The 21,521-nt window shown below is 36.7% G+C and overlaps 1 protein-coding gene across 1 annotated transcript in view; it reads left to right on the top strand.

Moving 5' to 3' along the window:
- FBXO33 (F-box protein 33) overlaps nt 1-20,489 on the top strand; it is a 25,608-nt gene extending 5,119 nt beyond the window's left edge. Inside the window, exons 2-4 of the mRNA XM_055418294.2 lie at nt 15,132-15,242; nt 15,842-16,527; nt 18,431-20,489. Coding sequence (XP_055274269.1) covers nt 15,132-15,242; nt 15,842-16,527; nt 18,431-18,702 — 1,069 coding nt within the window. The 3' untranslated portion in view covers nt 18,703-20,489. The remainder of the gene's footprint in view (nt 1-15,131; nt 15,243-15,841; nt 16,528-18,430) is intronic.
- Nucleotides 20,490-21,521: the final 1,032 nt, after the last annotated feature.

A 21,521-nucleotide genomic window follows, 5' to 3' on the forward strand; every position in this document is an offset into this window, starting at 1 on the left:
ATATTCTAAGAATAGAAGTTATTGAAAAAATGTTAAGGACAAGCATAAGGTGATCTAATTTGCATTTTAAGGCAGTCATTCTGGTTACTGTGTAATGAGTGAATAATCCTCATAAGAGGTGATGATAGCCTAGAGTATTATGGAAGAAAAGATTTTTTAAAAGTGGATGGATATGGAATATATATATTTGGAAGTAGAGCCAAGAAGACATGCTACTAGGATGTAGAGGAAAGGAAGAATCAAAAATTTTTTTTAACATTTGTCTTTAAAACTCAGTTTTCTTTCTTTCTTCCTTAGTACCGTTAAAATTATCTTTTAATAATATGTTAAATAACAGTTTTAAATGTCAGTCTTATTTAAATAAATCTTTTTTTATTTTGTAACCCCTGGGATATGAGGATGATGATAATTCAGTAAGTGGGGGCTTCCCTGGTGGCTCAGTGGTAAAGAATCCTCCTGCCAGTGCAGGAGATGCATGTTTGGTTCCTGGGTCGGGAATATCTCCTGGAGAAGAAAATGGCAACCCACTCTATTACTCTTGCTTGGAAAATCCCATGGACATAGAGAGCCTGGCAGGCTACAGTCCGTGGGGTCACAGAGTCGGACGCAACTTAGCAACTAAGCAACAACAGTAATTCAGTAAGTGAATTCATAAAGCAATTCTTGAAAATTGCTTTTAGTTAATGGATCCTAAGAAAGTTGATAAGGAATAATACTATAAGCCTGTGACTTAGTTGTGGAATCTCTAAAACTGTACCAATAGCCACATATAGCTAATCAAATTTTAAATTACTTGGATAAAATTAAAGATTCAGTTTGCTTTTCTAGACACATTTCAAGTGATCCATATATGGCTAGTGACTACCATTTTGGACACTATAGAATAAAGCATTTCCATCATGGCAGGAAGTTCTGTTAGTCAGCATTTCTCTAAAGTATTTGTCTTCTTTGATTTGGCTGTGGTCATTTATTAACATTTCTGAGAGGAGGAAATATGTTATTAAAAAGTATTATGTAAATGCAGACACATTTGATATCAAACATGGACTAAGAAGATTAGAATTGGTCTGAAAAAAATTTCATGCAATGATATAGATTAGCTTATTAGGTTAGAAAAGGAAAAAATTCCTTTTTGTTACCTCCTGTACATCATTGCGGAGAAGGCAATGGCAAGCCACTCCAGTACTCTTGCCTAGAAAATCCCACGGACGGAGGAGCCTGGTGGGCTGCAGTCTGTGGGGTCGCTAAGGGTCGGACACGACTGAGCGACTTCACTTTCACTTTTCACTTTCACACATTGGAGAAGGAAATGGCAACCCACTCCAGTGTTCTTGCCTGGAGAATCCCAGGGACGGGGGGGCCTGGTGGGCTGCCGTCTATGGGGTCACACAGAGTCGGACACGACTGAAGTGACTTAGCAGCAGCAGCAGCAGTACATCATTGAGAAAGACTTAACCTTGTTAATAATTGCATATTTTTAAAGCATCAAGTTTGTATGTAGTCTCCTTTTTCATAGTTAATTAGACTTAGCTGTATTAACTCTAATTAAAGCTTCTACTAAATAATCCAAAGAAATCTTAGAAAAAAATGAAGAGTTTTCAGCACTCTGCAGTTAGACCTGGGGGAGTATTTCTTAAGCTCACAGGTGGTTAATATTGTTTTCAAAGAATTGCCCAAACTAACACACTGAATCTGTATGTATAGGTTTTTATAATAAGGCTATCAAAAACTGTGTTCATTTTTGATTCATAGGGAAATTTTTACCCTAAGAAGAAAATAAGATTGCTCTTTTCAGTGAAAAGTTGTGTGTGGTTGTTTAATTTCTTTTTAAAAATTTTTTATTGAAGTATAGTTGATTTAGAATATTATTTTTAATTTCAGGTATGCAGCAAAGTGATTCACTTACATATGTTTTTTCAGATTATTTTCCACTGTAGGTTTTTACAAGATATTAAATATAGTTGCCTGTGTTATGCAGTAAATCTTTGTTGCCTATCTATTTTATGTATAATAGTTTGTATCTATTAATTTCATGCCCCTAATTTATCCCTCTCCATCCTCTTTTTCTGCTTTTGTAGCCATAAATTTGTTTTTTATGTCTGTGAGTTTGTTTCTATATAGATATATTTGTATTATTTTTTAGATTTCACAAATAAGTGGCCATTTTTTTGATTGGTTGGTTTTTCTGATGTTGAGTTATATGAACTATTGGTATATTTTGGAGAGTAACCCCTTTGTCAGTCACATCATTTATGAATATTTTCTCCCATTCCATGGATTATCTTTTTCATTTTTATTTCTTTTTAATAGGGGGAAATTGCTTTGCAAAGTTGTGTTGGTTTCTGCCATACGACAATGCAAATGAGCTGTTATTATACATGTATCACCTCCCTCCCCTTCCCCTGTCCCACCCCTCTTGGTTGTCACAGAGGCCAGGCTGGGCTCCCTGTGTTACATAGCAGCTTCTCACCAGCTCTGTTTTATACACGGTAGCATATATACGTCGAGGCTACTTTCTTAATTCGTCCCTCTGTCCTTCCCCTACTGTGTCCACAAGTCCATTTTCTGCATCTCCATTCCTTCCCTGCAAATAGGTTCATCAGCTTCATTTTTCTAGATTCCGTTTAAGTGCATTAATATACGGTACTTGTTTTTCTCTTTCTAACTTACTCTGCATGGTGGTGGTGGTTTAGTGGCTACGTTGTGTCCAACTCTTGCCATCCTATAGACTGTAGCCTGCCAGGCTCCTCTGTCCGTGGGATTTCCCAGGGAAGAGTGCTGGAGCGGGTTGCCATTTCCTTTTCCAGGGGACCTTCCCAAGCCAGTGATTGAACCCATGGACCCACATCTCCTGCATTGCAGGCACATTCTTTTACCACTGAGCCACCAGGGAAGCTCTCACTCTGTATAACAGTCTCTAGGTTCATCCACTTCACTAGAACTGATTCAGATTTGTTCTTTTTTATGCCTGAGTATTACTCCATTGTGTATATATACTGCATCTTCTTTATCCATTCATCTGTCATTGGACATCTAGGTTGCTTCCATATCCTAGCTATTGTAAATAGTGCTTCCATGGACATTGGGGTACATGTGTTTTTTTCAGTTATGGCTTTCTCAGGGTATATACCCAGTTGTGGGATTGCGGGGTCAGAGGCACCAGAGATCAAATTGCCAACATCCGCTGGATCATGGAGAAAGCAAGAGAGTTCCAGAAAAATATCTATTTCTGCTTCATTGACTATGCCAAAGCCTTTGACTGTGTGGATCACAATAAACTGTGGAAAATTCTGAAAGAGATGGGAATACCAGACCATCTGACCTGCCTCTTGAGAAACCTGTATGCAGGTCAGGAAGCAACAATCAGAACTGTACATGGAACAACAGACTGGTTTGAATAGGAAAAGGAGTACGTCAAAGCTGTATGTTGTCACCTTGCTTATTTAACTTATATGCAGAGTACATCATGAGGAACGCTGGGCTGGAAGAAGCACAAGCTGGAATCAAGATTGCTGGGAGAAATATCAATAACCTCATATATGCAGATGACACCACCCTTATGGCAGAAAGTGAAGAGGAACTCAAAAGCCTCTTGATGAAAGTGAAAGAGGAGAGTGAAAAGGTTGGCTTGAAGCTCAACATTCAGAAAACAAAGATCATGGCATCTGGTCCCATCACTTCATGGGAAATAGATGGAAAAACAGTGGAAACAGTGTCAGACTTTGTTTTTTTGGGCTCCAAAATCACTGCAGATGCTGATTGCAGCCATGAAATTAAAAGACGCTTACTCCTTGGAAGGAAAGTTATGACCAACCTTGATAGTATATTAAAAAGCAGAGCCATTACTTTGCCAACCAAGGTCCGTCTAGTCAAGGCTATGGTTTTTCCCATGGTCATGTATGGATGTGAGAGTTGGACTGTGAAGAAAACTGATCGCCAAAGAATCGATGCTTTTGAACTGTGGTGTTGGAGAAGACTCTTGAGAGTCCCTTGGACTGCAAGGAGATCCAACCAGTCCATTCTAGAGGAGATCAATCCTGGGTGTTCATTGGAAGGACTGATGCTAAAGCTGAAACTCCAATACTTTGGCCACCTCATGCGACGAGTTGACTCACTGGAAAAGACTCTGATGCTAGGAAAGGTTGGGGGCAGGAGGAGAAGGGGACGACCGAGAATGAGATGGCTGGATGGCATCACCAACTCTGTGGACATGAGTTTGAGTGAACTCCGGGAGTTGGTGATGGACAGGAAGGCCTGGCGTGCTATGATTCATGGGGTTGCGGAGAGTCAGACACGACTGAGCGACTGAACTGAACTGAACTGATGGTAGTTTTATTCCTAGTTTTTAAAGGAGTCTCCATGTTGTTCTCCATAGTAGCTGTATAAGTTTACATTCCCACCAACAGTGCTAGAACGTTCCCTTTTCTCCAAATCCTCTCCAGCATTGATTGTTTGTAGATTTTTTGATGATGGCCATATTTCTTTTGCCTTAGGAGACATAGCTAAGAAAGTATTGCTACAGTTTATATCTGAGAATGTTTTGCTTATGTTTCCTTCTAAAAGTTTTATGGTGTCATGTCTTATACTTCGGTCTTTAAATCATTTGGGATTTATTTTTATGTATGGTGTGAGGGAGTGTTCTGACTTCAGTTTACATGTAACTGTCCATTTTGCTAAGGACCAGTTATTGAAAAGACTGTCTTTTCTCCGTTGTATCAATATATTTTTCTCTCCTTTGTCTTAGATCAATGTCCATAAAAATTTTAGGATAATTTGTTCTAGTTCTGTGAAAAGTGTCATGAGCGTTTTGATCGTTGTTTAAGTGAAAAGAAGCAGCCAGTATTATGTTGGTGCAAACATGATTGCAGTTTTGGACCATAAATTTTAGATCATTATAACTAGACTCAAACACATCTTTATTAATCAAAATAGGAACCATTACAATCAACACGTCTTTGACAATGAGAAATAAATTTGTTTATTCCTGTAGCATAAAAACCCATGCTTCTGGGATTCAGTAAACTCTTGGAAAGCATTTTCTGCCTTCTGCTGGTTGTGGAAGCATTTTCCCTACAAAAAGTTGTTGAGCTACTTGAGGAAGTGGTATTCACTTGGCTAGAGGTCAGGTGAATCGGCAGATGAGGCAAAACTTCATAACCCAATTCATTCAGCTTTTAAAGCATTGGTTGTACAACATGTGGTCAGGCATTGTCGTGGAAAATAATTGGGATCAGACTAACAGTCGACCACCAAACAGTGACCATGACCTTTTTTTGGTGCAAATTTGGCTTTGGGAAGTGCTTTGTAACTGCTCCATCCAGCCACTAAGCTGGACATTGGCCAGTTGTTGTATAAAATCCACTTTTCGTCACATGTCACAATCTGATCAAGAAGTGGCTCCTTGTTGTTGTGTTAAAAAAAAAAGAGAAGACATTTCAAAAACAATGATTTTTTTTTTTTATTTTCAGTCAGCTTATGTAGCTTTTTCACCTTTCCAGTTTGCTTCAAATGCCAAACAACTGTAGAAAGATTGACACTGATTTCTTCAGCAACTTCTCATATAGTTGTAGGAGGATCAGCTTTGATGATTGCTCTCAGTTGGTCATCATCATTCCAATGGCCAGCCACTCTGCTCCTCCTCTTCAGGGCTCTGGTCTCCTTTGCAAAACTTCATGAACCACCACTGCACTATATGTTGATTATCAATCCTGGGCCCAGGGCATTGTTGATATCGTGAGTTGTCGCCACTGCTTTATGACCCATTTTAAACTCAAATAAGAAAATTACTCGAATTTGCTTTTTGTCTAACATCATTTCCCTAGTCTAAAATAAACATAAAATACACAGCAAATAATTAGTCATAAGCAAAAAACATAAAGTGAGAAATGCACATTAAACTAACATATAACATAACCATGTTTATTTAAGAATGTATTGGAATATCACATGGCAAAATTCAGCAATGCAAAACTGCTGTTACTTTTGCACCAATCTCATAGTACTCTGCATAAGGCTTCTTCCTTTTGTTTGTTCCAAATCACTGGTCTTATCACTGTTAACACTAAGTCAGGTAAATCAGTTTTTCTGTCCAGGAACTTGTCTTATGTACTCTACTGTTACATCTCTGAAATGGGCAAGGAAAAGGAAGGAAACTGGGGCCACACTTGAGCCATCTTTTAACCTGGTTTGTTATTCAGATGTTGCTGATAACTTCCAAAAAGAATCTCATTCTTAGAAACCTAAAAAAATCAACTATGGTTCAAGGCAAAGGAGAAGGGCACTCACTTGAGGCAAAAAACTTTGATCTATAGCTTAGATCCACCTTCCAAGCCACACACCTTCTCCATACCAAAGTCCTAGTACAGTTACCACCATGGTCATGGGGCTGGGTGAGCCCCAGTCATGTTGCCAGTACTGCAGAGAGCTGAGTAGTATTTGTGTTCTTGATAGTCTTGAAATCCTAAACTAGTTTTCCTAGAGAACCAGCAGTATTCAGCAACCATTTATCTTTACTGAAGTATTTGAAAGGAAATCCAATATATAGATATCATTCATTTTATACTACACACTTCAGTATAAAATTCTGAAAATTATGGACATTTAGGACTTCCCAGGTGGTGCTAGTGGTAAAGAACCCACCTGCCAATGCAGGTAGGTGTGAGATGCAGGTTCAGTCCCTGAGTTGGGAAGATCCCCTGGAGGGGAGGGCACAACAACCCACTCCAGTGTTCTTGCCTGGAAAATCCCCATGTACAGCGGAGCCTGGCAGGCTGCAGTCCATAGTGTTGCACAGAGTCGGACATGATTGAAGTGACTGAGCTCGCAATACATATAACCAAAATAACATCAATACACTTAACAAAATTGTCAATAATTCTTTAGTCTCTCCTGATTTTTTAATTAGCCTTTTTAAAATAAAACCTTTATTTCCACACCAAGAATCTAAACTCATGTACCTTTGTAACTTAACCACAGTAACTTTTCATGTAACTGACACAGTACATATCTGATCATTGAATGACTAGAGAGTAGGAGAGCAGTCTGTAGCCTCAGTTTCTAAATTATAAGTACTTAACAGTCTGACTTCACTCTGGATCTGGATGGTGACTTTATGAAATAGGATTAAAAAGAATGCAATTAGTTGAAGAAATTTATTCTCTTTTGGCAATAGTAATAGATTGATTATCAACACTTTTTATGATTTTATGCTTGTTTACAACACATTTTAGGATTTGCAAAGGGACTATTAAGTAGGTTGTATCCTATTAGTATTACCATAGGAACAGAACTAAGTTAATTTGAAGAATTAAGATGAAAGAAAATATTTCTAACCAACAGAACTGTTTTCCCAGTATGTTTTTTGTCATGCTTTTTGATCAAAATTGTGTTGTGGATATTGTGCAGGGAAGAATTCAGTATTATATATCTGGAACTAAAATAGGAGTCATCCAGATAGTTTCCTTGTTTTAACTTGTTAAATTTTACTAACATGCAGGTTGTTAATTCTTTTAATTTTCTTGATGTGAATTAAGCTCTTATACAGGTGAAAGCTATGTAAAGCTAATTTAAAGGAAAAATTCATCAGAGATAATTCTGGTAAAATGTGAAACATCCTTTTACAAAATTGGAATAATAATATATATGTGGTTTTGAATAAACCTTAACCAGACTCATAAAGAAAAATCTCAAAACAACCTAAACTTACACCCAAAGAAACTAGGAAAGGAAGAAAAAACAAAACCTTAAGTTAGTTTAAAAAAATAAGTAAACAAAAGAGCAGAAATAAATAGATTAATATATATATATATATATATATATATAAGATCAATGAAACTAAGAGCTAGTTCTTTGGAAAGGGATACAAAATTGACAAACCTTTATCAGACTCATCAAGAAAAAAAGAGGACCCAAATCAATAAAATTAGAAATTACAGAGAAATTACAGCTGACACCACATATATAGGAAGGATCATAAGAGATTACTAACAAACAATGATAACGTCAATAACATAGATGACCTAGAAGAAATGGACAAATATGTAGAAATGTGCAATCTCCCAAAACTGAACCAGGAAGAGAACACAAAATATGAACAGACCAATTACTAGTAATGAAACTCAATCAGTAATTTTTTTTAATCTGCCAATAAAAAATTTCCAGGACCAGAGAGCTTCATAGGTAAATTCCACCAAACATTTAGAGAAGAGTTAGCACCTGTCCTCTCAAACTATTCCAAAGAGATTGTTGCAGAGAAAGGAACGCTTCTGAATCCATTCTATGAGGATAGCATCACTCTGATACCAAAACCAGAAAATGACACCACAAAAAAAAAGTTACACTGAAAGAATATCACTGATGAACATAAATACAGAAATTCTCAGCAAAACATAGCACCCTGAATTCAGCAATACATTAAAAGGATCATACACCATGATCAACTGGGATTTATCCTAGGGATGCAAAGATAGTTCATTATCCACATATCAATCAATGTGATACAACAGACTGAATCATATGAACACCCAAATAGATGCAGAAAATGCTTTTTGACAAAATTTAACATCCATTTATGATTAAAAACTCTCCACAAAGTATAAAAGGAACATCCCTCAGCATAACAAAGGTCATATAGACAAGCCCTCAGCTTATCATCATACTCAATGGTGAAAAGCTGAAAGCATTTCCTCTAAGATTAGGAGTAAGACAAGGATGTCCACTCTCAACTCTTTTGTTCAGTGTAATCAAAGTCCTAGCAATAGCAGTCAGACAAGAAAAAGAAATGAAAGAAATCCAAGTTGGAAAAGAAGGAAAAGTGTCACTGTTTGCAGATGACATGATACTATATACAGAAAATACTAAAAACTCCACCAAAACCTATTAAAACTCATCAATAAATTCAGTGAAGTTGCAAAATACAGAATTCGTGTGTATAAATATGTTGCTTTTTTATATACCAACAGTGAACTATAAGTGAAATTAAGAGAACAATCCCATTCATGACCACATCAAAAAGAATGAAATAACTAGGAATTAATCTAAGGAGGTGAAAGACCTGTACTCCAAAAACTATAAATGAAAGACATTAAAAATGACACAAATAAACAGAAAAACATACCATGCTTATAGATAAGAAGAACCAGTGTTGTTAAAATATCCAAAATAATACAGATTCAGTACAATCACTATCAAAATACCAATTACATTTTTCTCAGAAGTAGAATAAATAATTGTTATTTTCATGGAAACACAAAAGACACTGAAAAGCCAAGGCTTTCTTAAGAAAGAACAAAGCTTCAAGTATCACACACTCTGATTTAAAACTATACTACAAAGCTACAGTAATCAAAACAGTATGGTACTATTGCAAAAACAGATACATAGATAAGTGGAACAAAATAGAAAACTCAGAAATGAGCCCACACTTAGATGATCAACCAACCTACAACAAAGAAGCCAAGAATATACAATGGGAAGACATTGTATAAAGATAGCCTCTTCAGTATTGGGAAAACTGGACAGCTACATGAAAAAGAATCAAACAGGACTATTTTTTCCACACTGCATACAAAAGTAAACTGAAAATGGTTTAAAGATTTAACTGTAAAATGTAAAACCAGGCTGCCCCAGTGGCTCAGATGGTAAAGACCTGAAACCATAAAACTTTTGGAAGAAAACATGCACAATATGCTCTTTGACATCATTCTTAGCAATACTTTTTTTAGATATGTTTCCTCAGGAATGGAAAACAAAAGGAAAATTAAACAAATGGGACCACATCAAACTAAAAAGCTTTTGCATAGTCAAGGAAACTACCAACAAAACAAAAAGACTGCCAACTAAATAGGAGAAGGTAGTCACAAGTAAGATATCCCATATGGGGGATAATATCCAAAATATACAAAGAATTCATAAAACTTAACATCAGAAAAACAAGCAACCCAGTTATAAAGTGGGCAGAGGACCTGAACAGACATTTTTCCAAAGAAGAAATACAGTTGACCAACAGGCACGTGAAAAGATGCTCAATGTCACTAATCATCAGGGAAGTGCAAAAGGAGCAAAGGCAACATAATAGAGAAATGATAGTCTTTTCAACAGATAAGCGTTGGAACAACTGGACATCCACATGGGGAAAAAATCTAGACACAGACTTTATTCCTTTCACAATAATTAACTCAACTTAGGATCCTAGACCTTAAGTGTAAAACACAAAGCTGTAAAGCTCCTACAAGAAACAGGAAAAAAAAAAAAAGAAACAGGAGAAGATTTACATAGCCTAGGGTTTGGTCATGACTTTTTCAGTACATCAAAGGGATGATCCATGAAAAGAAGCACTGATAAGCTGGACTACATTAAAATTATAATTTTCAATCTGTGAAAGACCCTGTTGATGGAGTGAAAGCCACAGACTAGGAGAAAATATTCATAAATGACATCTAAGAACGGACTCTTGTCCAAAATATATAAAGAGCTCTTAAAACTCAGTAATAAGAAAGCAAACAACCCTATTAAAAAGTAGGCCAAAGACTTTAATAGAAACCTCATCAAAGAAGATCTGCAAATAGAAAACAAGCATGTGAACAGGTGTTCCACATAATATGTCAAAATAAAGCAACAGGACACCGCTACACATCTGTTAGAATGACCAAAATCCAGAATACTGACAACATCAAATACTGATGAAGATGTGGAGTAACAGGAACTCTCATTCATTCTTTGTGGAAATGCAAGATGGTATAGCCTCTTTGAAAGACAGTTTGGCAGTTTCTTACAACAGTAAATTTCCTTCTACCATATAATCTAAAAATCATGCTCCTACCCAAAAGAGTTAAAAGCTTTTTGGCCACTCAATACCCAGCACACAGAGGTTTACAACAACTTCGTTTATAATTACCAACTGTTAGAAACAACCAAGATTCCCTTAAGTAGGTGAATGGATAAGTAATCTATGGTATACAGATTATTTATGATGTAATCTGAATGATATTCATATTACAATATTCAGATTACAATGAAATGATTTTGAGCACTACGGAAAAAAAGAGACTATCAAGCCATGAAAAGACATGGAGGAAACATAAATGCATAGAACTCAGTGAAAGAAACCAACCTGAAAAAGCTATATACTGAATGACTCCAACTATATTCAATACATAATATTCTGGAAAAGACAAAACTACAGAGACAGTTAAAATATCAGTAGTTGCCAAGGGCTAGAGGGAATGGACCGGAGAAGGTAATGGCACCCCACTCCAGTACTCTTGCCTGGAAAATCCCATGGATGGAGGAGCCAGGTGGACTGCAGTCCATTGGGTCGCTAAGAGTCGGACACAACTGAGTGACTTCACTTTTCACTTTCATGCATTGGAGAAGGAAATGGCAGCCCACTCCAGTGTTCTTGCCTGGAGAATCCCAGGGACGGGGGAGCCTGGTGGGCTGCCATCTATGGGGTTGCACAGAGTCGGACACAACTGAAGCGACTTAACAGCAGCAGAGAAAATGGACAGATGACTAGGTGGAGCTCAGAGGATTTTTAGGGTAGTGAAGCTTTCCTATATCATACTGTATACATATTATTTTGCATTTGTCCAAGCTCATAGAAGGTACAGCACAGACAGTGAACTGTCTGATAAAGCTAGTGATCTTTCTCCAGAAAGTGCATATAAACAAAATATTTTGCTAACAGTTTCTATAGGTAGTTCAGTTCAGTTCAGTCGCTCAGTCGTGTCCGACTCTCTGCGACCCCATGAACTACAGCACGCCAGGCTTCCCTGACCATCACCAACTCCCGGAGTACACTCAAACTCATGTCCACACAGTCGGTGATGCCATCCAGCCATCTCATTCTCCGTCGTCCCCTTCTCCTCCCGCCCCCAACCTTTCCCAGCATCAGAGTCTTTTCCAGTGAGTCAACTCGTCGCATGAGGTGGCCAAAGTATTGCAGTTTCAGCTTTAGCATCAGTCCTTCCAATGAACATCCAGGATTGATCTCCTCTAGAATGGACTGGTTGGATCTCCTTGCGGTATAAGGGATTCTCAAGAGTCTTCTGCAACACCACAGTTCAAAAGCATCGATTCTTCTGCGATCAGTTTTCTTCACAGTCCAACTCTCACATCCATACATGATCATGGGAAAAACCATTGCCTTGACTAGACGGACCTTGGTTGGCAAAGTAATGTCTCTGCTTTTTAATATACTATCAAGGTTGGTCATAACTTTCCTTCCAAGGAGCAAGCGTCTTTTAATTTCATGGCTGCAATCAGCATCTGCAGTGATTTTGGAGCCCAAAAAAATAAAGTCTGACACTGTTTCCACTGTTTTTCCATCTAAAGAGCCTATAAATCCTTACTTTTGTATCATCTGGGTGTATTTATGTATATAATATGGGTGTGGGATGTTTTTATTTTTTTAAAAATTTTGGAGTGTAATTGATTTACCATATTATGTTAATTTTAGGTGTACAGCAAAATGATTCAGTTGTGCATTTATTTTTTTTCACATATTTTACCCACATAGGTTAATGCAGAATATTGAGTAGAGTTCGCTGTGCTATACAATAGGTCCTTATTGGTTATTTTATATATAATAATGTATGTTTATTAATCTCAAGTTGATCATTTATCCTTACTCCCGACATTTTCCATTTGGTAACCGTAAGTTTGTTTTTGAAATCTTAGTCTGTTTCTGTTTTGCAAATAAGTTCATTTATATCATTTTTAATTAGATTCCACATATAGTAGTAGCATATGATATTTGTCTTTCTCTCTTCATTTTCTATGATAATCTCTACATCCATCCATTTTGCTGCAAATGGTATTTCATTCTTTTTTATGGCTGAGTAGTATTCCATTGTATGTGTATACTTTATCTTCTTTATCCATTCATCTGTTGATAGACATTTAGGTTCCTTCCATGTTTTGGCTATTATAAATGGTACTGCAATGAACACTGGGGTTCATGTATATTTTGGAAGTATGGTTTTCTCCAGATTATGCCCAGGAGTGGGATTGCTGGATCATATGCTAGCTCTGTTTTCTAGTTTTTTAATTAACCTCCATACTGTTCTCCATAGTGGTTGCACCAATTTACATCCCCACCAACAGGTATAGGAGGGTTCCCTTTTCTGCATAGCCTCTCCAACATTTATTATTTGTAGATTTTTTAATGATGGCTATTCTGATTGGTGTGAGGTGATACATCATGGTAGTTTTGATTTGTGTGTTTCTAATAATTAGCAATGTTGAGCATCTTTTCATGTGCTCTTGGCCATCCATATGTCTTCTTAGGAAAATGTTGAGCTGTATGAGCTATTTGCATATTGTGGAAAGTAAACCCTTGTGGATTGCATCATTTGTAAATATTTTCTCCCATTTTGTGGATTGTCTTTTCATTTTGTTTATGATTTCCTTTGCTCTGCAAAAGCTTTTAAGTTTAATTAAGTCCTAATCCAAAACATATTGCTGCAATTTATGTCCAAGAATGTTCTGCCTGTGTTTTCCTCTTGAGTTTTACATTATTTGGTCTTATGTTTAGGTCTTTAATCTGTTTTGAGTTTATTTTTGTATATGGTATTAGAGAATGTTCTAATTTCATTCTTTTATGTGTAGCTGTCCATTTTCATTTTTTCCCAGCATCACTTATTGAAGAGACTGTCCATTTCATTATATATTCTTGCCTCTTTTGTCATCAGTTAGGTCACCACAGGTGCCTATGTTTATCTCTGGACTGTCTGTCCTATTTCATTGATCTATATTTACATTTTTGTGACAGTACCATGCTGTTTTGATTATTACAACTTTGTAGTGTAGTCTGAATTTAGGGAACCTGATTCTTTCAGCTATGTTCTTCTTTCTCAGGACTGCTTGGCAATTAATGATCATTCTTCAAGCTAAGTTTTAGAATCAGACTTTTTAGTGAAACTAAGGTTAGTAATTTGGGAAAATATGTCATTAAGAAGTGTTATTTTTCATTTACTTAACTCTTTTTATCACTTTTTTGGGTTATACATTTCTTATTATAGTTATCCCAAACTTCCAGTTAGAGATGTAATTCTCTAGTGGTTATGTTAAAAAGGAAACAGCAGACAGACCCAAAATGGAGTCAGTTATGCTAAACCCCATGTCACCAAACTAAGACTTAATACCTAGCACATCTGTGGTTTTAATCTGCCTCAGGATTATAACCTTTAATCAGTTAGCCTGGAATTACCAGGTCAGCATTAGTGAGGCAATCTGCCATATAGTCAGTCCCTTCAGTTCCCTTTAGAAGGGTGACTATTGCCTGAAACAGTGCATTATTTACTAATAATTTACTTTTTCTCCTTCTACTTTAAAAGCACCTTTCTGTTTGCTACATAGGATGCTGCCCAATTAACGACTCTTTTAATAAAGCTAATTTGATCTTTAAATTTACTCAGTTGAATTTTTGTTGTTTAACTATTATTATTAGCATTTAGGAATTTTTCATCTTTATCCTTTCTCCTACTGTATTTAGAATTTTACTATTTAGAAAAGTGTGTTTTGTAGCTAAAGTTATTTACAGATTTTTACATCATTTTTTTTTAATTAACCTCTTAATGGTAAGCTCTATGTTTGATCACAAAACCGGAGAAGGTTCTCTAGATTTTAGTTAAAGAATATTTCTTACTGAGAAGATATCTCCAGGGCAGTGCCCCACCTTAGAACATTTAATGCACTAAGTTAACTGGTTTGGGAAATTTTTATATTATAGTTAAAATGTGTATAAAAAAATATGTGTATGAAACTTAGAGCTTGAATGTTCTTTCATATGTCATTTTGTTATTTATTCATCCCTAAACCTTTAAGGTAGGTATTATTACTGATAAAGAGGTGAATTCCAGCAACTTTAAGAAGACTTTTCCATGGTCACTAAAACCCTGAGTTCTGAAATACTTGTTATGCTTCAGTCTTTAAAGCTTATGCTGTTTTCTCCTATATCGCATTGTTTTTCACTGTATGTTAAAAGCAATCTGAAAGTACTTAGTTGGATTCTAAATGAGTTATTAAGGTAGAAACTTCTCTAGAATATCCCTTCTGCATATGTTTACTTTTAATATTTATACTTTTGTGTTAATTATTTAGAAAATCATTTTAAATTACTTTTCTTATAGGAACCTCCAGAAGTTTAGCCTTTTTGGAGACATAAGCGTTCTACAACAGCAAGGAAGTTTGTCAAATACATACCTCAGCAAGGTGGACCCTGATGGCAAAAAAATTAAACAGTAAGTTATATAGTTAGTGGAAATATTTTTCTGAGAAATTTTAAGATACTGTCCAAAGAGTAATGATATTTTTTTCTGAAAAGAACATGTACCCTGGAAATGCCTTAACAATGAAATAGTGACCAATACATACCATTCTAATCTTTAAGACAAAGAATTTGCTGTGTAAATTATTGCTATTTAAAACTTAACGTCTCTACTTTACTTTGCTATAACATGAATTGTAAATCATCAGTCTTTTCTTCTCTACTGATATAAAATGCTCCTTTACTTGAAGAACATATTTCTATATGTGTAATATGTATTAAATTTTTATGTGAATTTTAATGATAATATTACTTGTAGGTCAAATGAGTGTACTCAGTTGCTCAGTTATGTCCAGCTCTTTGCAATTGCATGGAATGTAGCTTGCCAGGTTCCTCTGTCCATGGGATTTCCCAGGCAAGACTACTGGAGTGTGTTACCATTCCCTTCTCCAGGGGATCTTCCCGACCCAGGGATTGAACCCATGTCTCCAGCATTGAAGGTGGATTCTTTACCATCTGAGCCACCTAGAACTAAATCTTAACAGGATTGTGTGGCATGTGTTTTCCTTACAGAATTCAGCAACTGTTTGAAGAAATACTGAGTAATAGTAGGCAACTGAAATGGCTGTCATGTGGGTTTATGCTGGAAATAGTAACCCCAACATCACTGTCATCTCTCTCAAACTCTATTGCCAACACCATGGAGCACCTGAGTTTACTGGACAACAATATTCCTGGTAACAGCACCCTTATCACCACAGCAGAACTGGAGCGATTTGTGAACCTGCGCTCACTTGCCCTGGATTTCTGTGACTTTACAGCAGAGATGGCTCGAGTCTTAACCGATAACAACCATGTGCCTTTGCAGCGACTTTCTCTCCTGGTTCACAATGTTTCCGTGATGCACAAGTCTCTGGACAACATGCCAAATGATGAGCTTTGGAAAGCCTTGTCAAGAAAGAGCACCAGCCTTCGGGTCTATATTATGGCTTTCGATATCAAGAGTGAAGATATGTTAAAGATTCTGAAACCCAGTATACCACTAGAGAGGATTCATTTTGACAGCTACATCACTTGTGTTTCAGGAGCTATTGTTGATCTTATATCTAGGCAGTACGACAAGTTCCTCACTCATTTTATATTAATGAATGATGTGATTGACACATCTGGTTTTCCAGATCTTAGTGACAACCGAAATGAAGATCCGTTGGTTTTATTAGCATGGAGGTGCACAAAGCTCTCTCTTCTGGCAATTCATGGTAGGTGACTTTTGTTTGTTATAGTTTGAATTTGTTATTACAGCTAAAACATTTTATACCAATAAAAAGCACTGACATTTATACTGTCAAAAACTCCTATAACAAGTTGATATGCAGATTTTTTTATACTTTCTAACATGACTGAAGCGACTTAGCATGCATGCATGCATTGGAGAAGGAAATGGCAACCCACTCCAGTACTCTTGCCTGGAGAATCCCAGGGACCGAGGAGCCTGGTGGACTGCCATCTGTGCAGTCACACAGAGTTGGACATGACTGAAGTGACTTAGCAGCAGCAGCCACAGCAACATGTGTATAACATGTATAACATATACCACTTACAAGTTCAGTTCAGTCGCTCAGTTGTGTCCAGCTCTTTGTGACCCCATGAATCACATCACGGCAGGCCTCCCTATCCATCACCAACTCCCGGAGTTCACCCAAACTCATGTCCATCGAGTCGGTGATGCCATCCAGACATCTCATTCTCTGTCATCTCCTTCCCCTCCTGCCCCCATCCCTCCCAGCATCAGAGTCTTTTCCAGTGAGTCAACTCTTCTCATGAGGTATATTTCTTCTTAAAAACATAACACAGAAGGAAGAAGAAAGTATGATTTCTTTTATGCTCACTGCCTCATCTTAATTTGTACAACAGTTTTTAAATGATGGTTCTGTTGGTTAGGAAATGCTAACTGGCAGGCCAGTTACTGGCAGACCTTTCATCTTAATGTGAACTATTTTTCATTTGGACAGAGTTCCTCTTGTAAGTTAAAAGAACATATTACTTCTTTTCTGAAACTTGTAAGACATTTAGAGAATATAAAATAGAAAGTCTGCATGAACAACTTAAATTTATTATGTTTCATTATTTCTGCAATTAATCTTTTAGCTGCATTTGAGTGTGGAAGTGTATCTTGCTTTTCAAGTTTTGCTTTATAATTTGGCCAGTCATTGGAAGTAATAGCAAAGAATAGATCACTATTGAAGTTAATAAATTAGGATCTTTTTAATAAGATGAAGAAATAGCAAGATATTTAAAATTAAGTCAAGTCTTTTTAAAGCTCCTTTTTATTTTTTTGACTCTGCTGAGAGGCTTCTGGGATCTTAGTTACCCAACCAGATATCGAACCCAGGCCCCAGCAGTGAAACAGCTGAAACCTAACCATTGGGTCACCAGAGAATTTGCTAAAGCTTTTTTCTCTTATTAAGAAGTAAAACGTTATATTTGCTAGTGATAATTAACAATTTATCTTTAAAGTGTCACTTTATAACTTTGGACTGTGAAGTATCGCGCACGTGTGTGTGTGCGTGCGCGTGCATGCACAAGGTGCTCAGTCACATCTCAATTCTTTGGGACCCCGTGGACTGTATGCTGCCAGGCTTCTCTGTCCATGGAATTTTCCAGGCAGGAATACTGAAGTGTGTTGCCATTCCTACTCCAGGGGATCTTCTTGACCCAGGGATCGAACCTGTGTCTCCTGAATGGACACGGCAAATTCTTTACCACTGCACCACGTGGGAAGCACCATAGGAGATGACTTTTACTAATGAAAAATACCAGCTTACTATGCATTGTTAATCAAAAGCTATAAAATTATACTTTAAATGTCTTCAGTTTTACTAAATGTGCCGATATCAGAATACAGTTACAGCACCTATCTGTTCATCAGCTGCAGTGATGTTCTTGGAGACAATATCAGACTTCTAGTCTTTTTTTTTCTCTGAGCTAAACAATTACTGGGGCTTCCCTGGCAGTGGTAAAGAATCCACAAATCTCAGCATATTTTTAAAGGAAAAGGACCCTAAAGTGGTCAGATACAAATTTGTGGAAAAGACAGATGTATGAAAGAGAAAAAATAAAATACAAGGAAATGACAGTGCTTGTCTTTTGCTTATTTTTAAGGTTACACAGTGTGGGCACACAACCTCATAGCCATTGCTCGTCTTCGTGGCTCTGATCTAAAAGTACTTGAAGTCACCGAAGAAAGCATTGATTTTGACCAAGGTGAACTGGCCGACCAGGATGTGGATCCAGTGCATAATCTTATTGAGCAGGTATCCCTGGGCCTTGGTCAGCCTTGGCATGCGGTCATGGACATCGAGTCACTCAGTGTCTTCACTGAGCCAAATCGTCATTTCTACCGAGAGATGCAGAGCTTCAGCGAAGACATTTAGCTTTTTTTTAACATACAATTCCTGTGGTTACATTTGCAAGTAGGGTCCTATTATGTTTGTTTTTTTTTTTCTTCAGTAGTGTGAATTAACCCCTTTGTGCTGTGTTTAATCAGTATTAGCTTTATAGAATTATATGTGTATATTCTACTTCTTGATCAAAGAACATAGTCGGGTATTGGTTTAGAAGTTCAAAGTGACGATGTATAGGGCTTTCACGGTTAATGGACTTGTTACCAGACCTTAAGAATATACAACCGAAGGTTGTCTGAGGTTGCTGGCTAACTATTTTTCACTGAGTTACTCTGCCTTTTGATGTTTTTATTCTTTGTGTGTCAGAGCTCAGGAGCCAAAATATTTTTATACATATATAGATATATATCCATAGCCTGATGGATTTGTATGCAATGCACTGCATTCATTTATTCTAATAGCATTTCATTGATTTTTATTTGAAATGGAAGAAGGGAGGATACTATGATCCCAAATGAGTCATCTTTAACAGAAAAGCCAAGACTTTAACTTTCATTACATACATAATAGTCGATTATCATCAATTACCACTCTGAATTTTATATAGTAGGTTAGAACATTGCTTAATCCTTTTTAAAATGCATTTATGTAAACATGAATACTCAAATTGTTGGATTTTTCCTAACTATATCTGACATAATTTAATTCATCAATTACATTATACATTCAAGTTAGCTTTTTAGCCCAGATTTCAAATAGTGGAGGAAGAAAGAAATAATATTCCAGGGTAAAACCTCCTAAAAGAATATCATCAAATCACAGAGTTGTAAACACACATGCTTGCAAACAAACATTAGTCGTGAAATCCCTAGCAACAAGTCACTGGATTTTTCTCTGTCAGCGCGCGTGTCAGCTGCCAAAGAATAGACTTAACTGAAGAAGTGCCCACATGCTGGCAGGGGCTGGCCCACTCTGGCCAGCCAGATACTGCTAGATTGTAATATTTAAGGTCGAATTTCGACCTGTGGTACACAGCTGTGCTGTGGCTCAGTCAGCAACCTCAGATCTCTGAAAAAAAAAAAAACACAAAACAAAAAAAAGAAAAAAAAAAAAACCATGCACCTGTTTCACTGTGAATAGTGAATGTAAAGGAAAAAAAAGGAAAAACTGAAAGCTTGTTCTATCACAGGTATGAGCTGCTATGATAAATGAAGAACATTCCATGAAGTATGTTTTAAAACCTTGTTATATCTGAGAGGCTTTAAAAGCCGACTTAACTGTTTCAGGGCAACCGCGGTACAGACGTGGTCTCTGTGAGACTTCCACCTGACCCCAGTTTTAAGTGGTACGAATGTTGTGCATTTAATGTTAAAGGACAGTCTGCAATAATAAAGTAAGTAGCCAACGTGGGTGCCCAGCAGTGCTGAGACCTGGCTGCTCTATTGTAAGCTTTGGAAACACAATTTATGCAACAGATGTCCAGATATGATTCTATTTATGGAAAAAGTTTATATGTATTTTACAAATGGTTTTACCATCTTATATTAAAATGACCTTTTGACAGGTGTGCACTGTTTTGTCTCCAGTGAGCACATACCATGCGGATTTTTTATGTACATCAGTAGTGTGAATCCACTGGCACGGGGTGTGTAAATGCCAGATGTGGTGAGATTTTATCTTATAAATGTGATCAGATAAAATAACTCCTGACAGAAACTGTAAGGAAACCAGCTGAATGTTTGACCTGATGACTGATGTTGTATGGTTTATGTTAAATGTATATTCTTTTAATCAATGAATAAAGCATTAAAAAGTGATCATTGTAACATTTTCTTGTTCATGAAAGCATGAAAACCTTTAGTGTTAAATAAACTACAGTAATCCTAACAATGTGTATAATCATGTTAGCTCCTATTGGTAGTATGGTGCAGCAAAGGTTAAATTTGAACAATTTGGAGAATTTTTATTTTTTTTTAACTCACTGTGGCAAAATATAAACATAAAAGCAAACAGACTGGTTACCACCAAATCCAAGTGTATTATGTATTTAGAATACATTATTTATAGATTATAGGAACTTACTTTTAAAAATTCTTCTACTGGATGAAAAGAAAAAAAACTTTTCAGTATGCCAGTACTAAATAGGTCTTTAACTTTTATACTACTTTAGTTTGGCTTTGTAATCTCCACTCTTGGTTGTTAAGACAAACAGCTGTCATTCCTTCTTTCTTCTCTAATCATTCCAGACATTTCTTCTTCCAAGCACTGCCTCATCATGGAATAATCTGGGGTTCACAAAGAAGTGTTATAGCAAGTGTTACCTATTGCTCCCTCATTTCATGGGTACATCTAACTCCTTTGGAAGAATCAACATGTCTGTATATTTAAAATACCAAAACAGTACCTAAAATATATGAAAAGTCTATGAATATATACATATATATGTAAAAGTGAAGTTGTATACAGTAAAGCACTAAACTGGGGGTTTAACCTGTTATCTCCACTAAGCCCTGACTAATGCTACATGAGCAAAGCACAGATTCTTGAGCCTCAGTTTCCACATCTGTGAAATGAGGGATTCGCCTAAAACTGATCTTCACTCAAAGTTTCAGCTGACGTTAGTCTGACAGCTTATAGACAAATATTTATTTTTAAAACACAACTTACTGAACTATATGAAATTTGTATATCTAAAATTACTTCCCTTCACCACCCTGGGAATAGAGAGGTTAGGGAGTTAGTAGGGTGGGGCTTGGGAAGGACAGTGTGCTTACAATTGAACACATAGATTCAGCACCTGACTTGCTTGTGGCTTAACCAATAGCATGAACCAGACTGTGTTGTTACGA

Source organism: Moschus berezovskii, chromosome 21, assembly GCF_049115385.1.
Source record: "Moschus berezovskii isolate FMDL1 chromosome 21, NW_MosBer_1.0, whole genome shotgun sequence".
In the NCBI taxonomy this organism is placed as follows: domain Eukaryota; kingdom Metazoa; phylum Chordata; class Mammalia; order Artiodactyla; family Moschidae; genus Moschus; species Moschus berezovskii.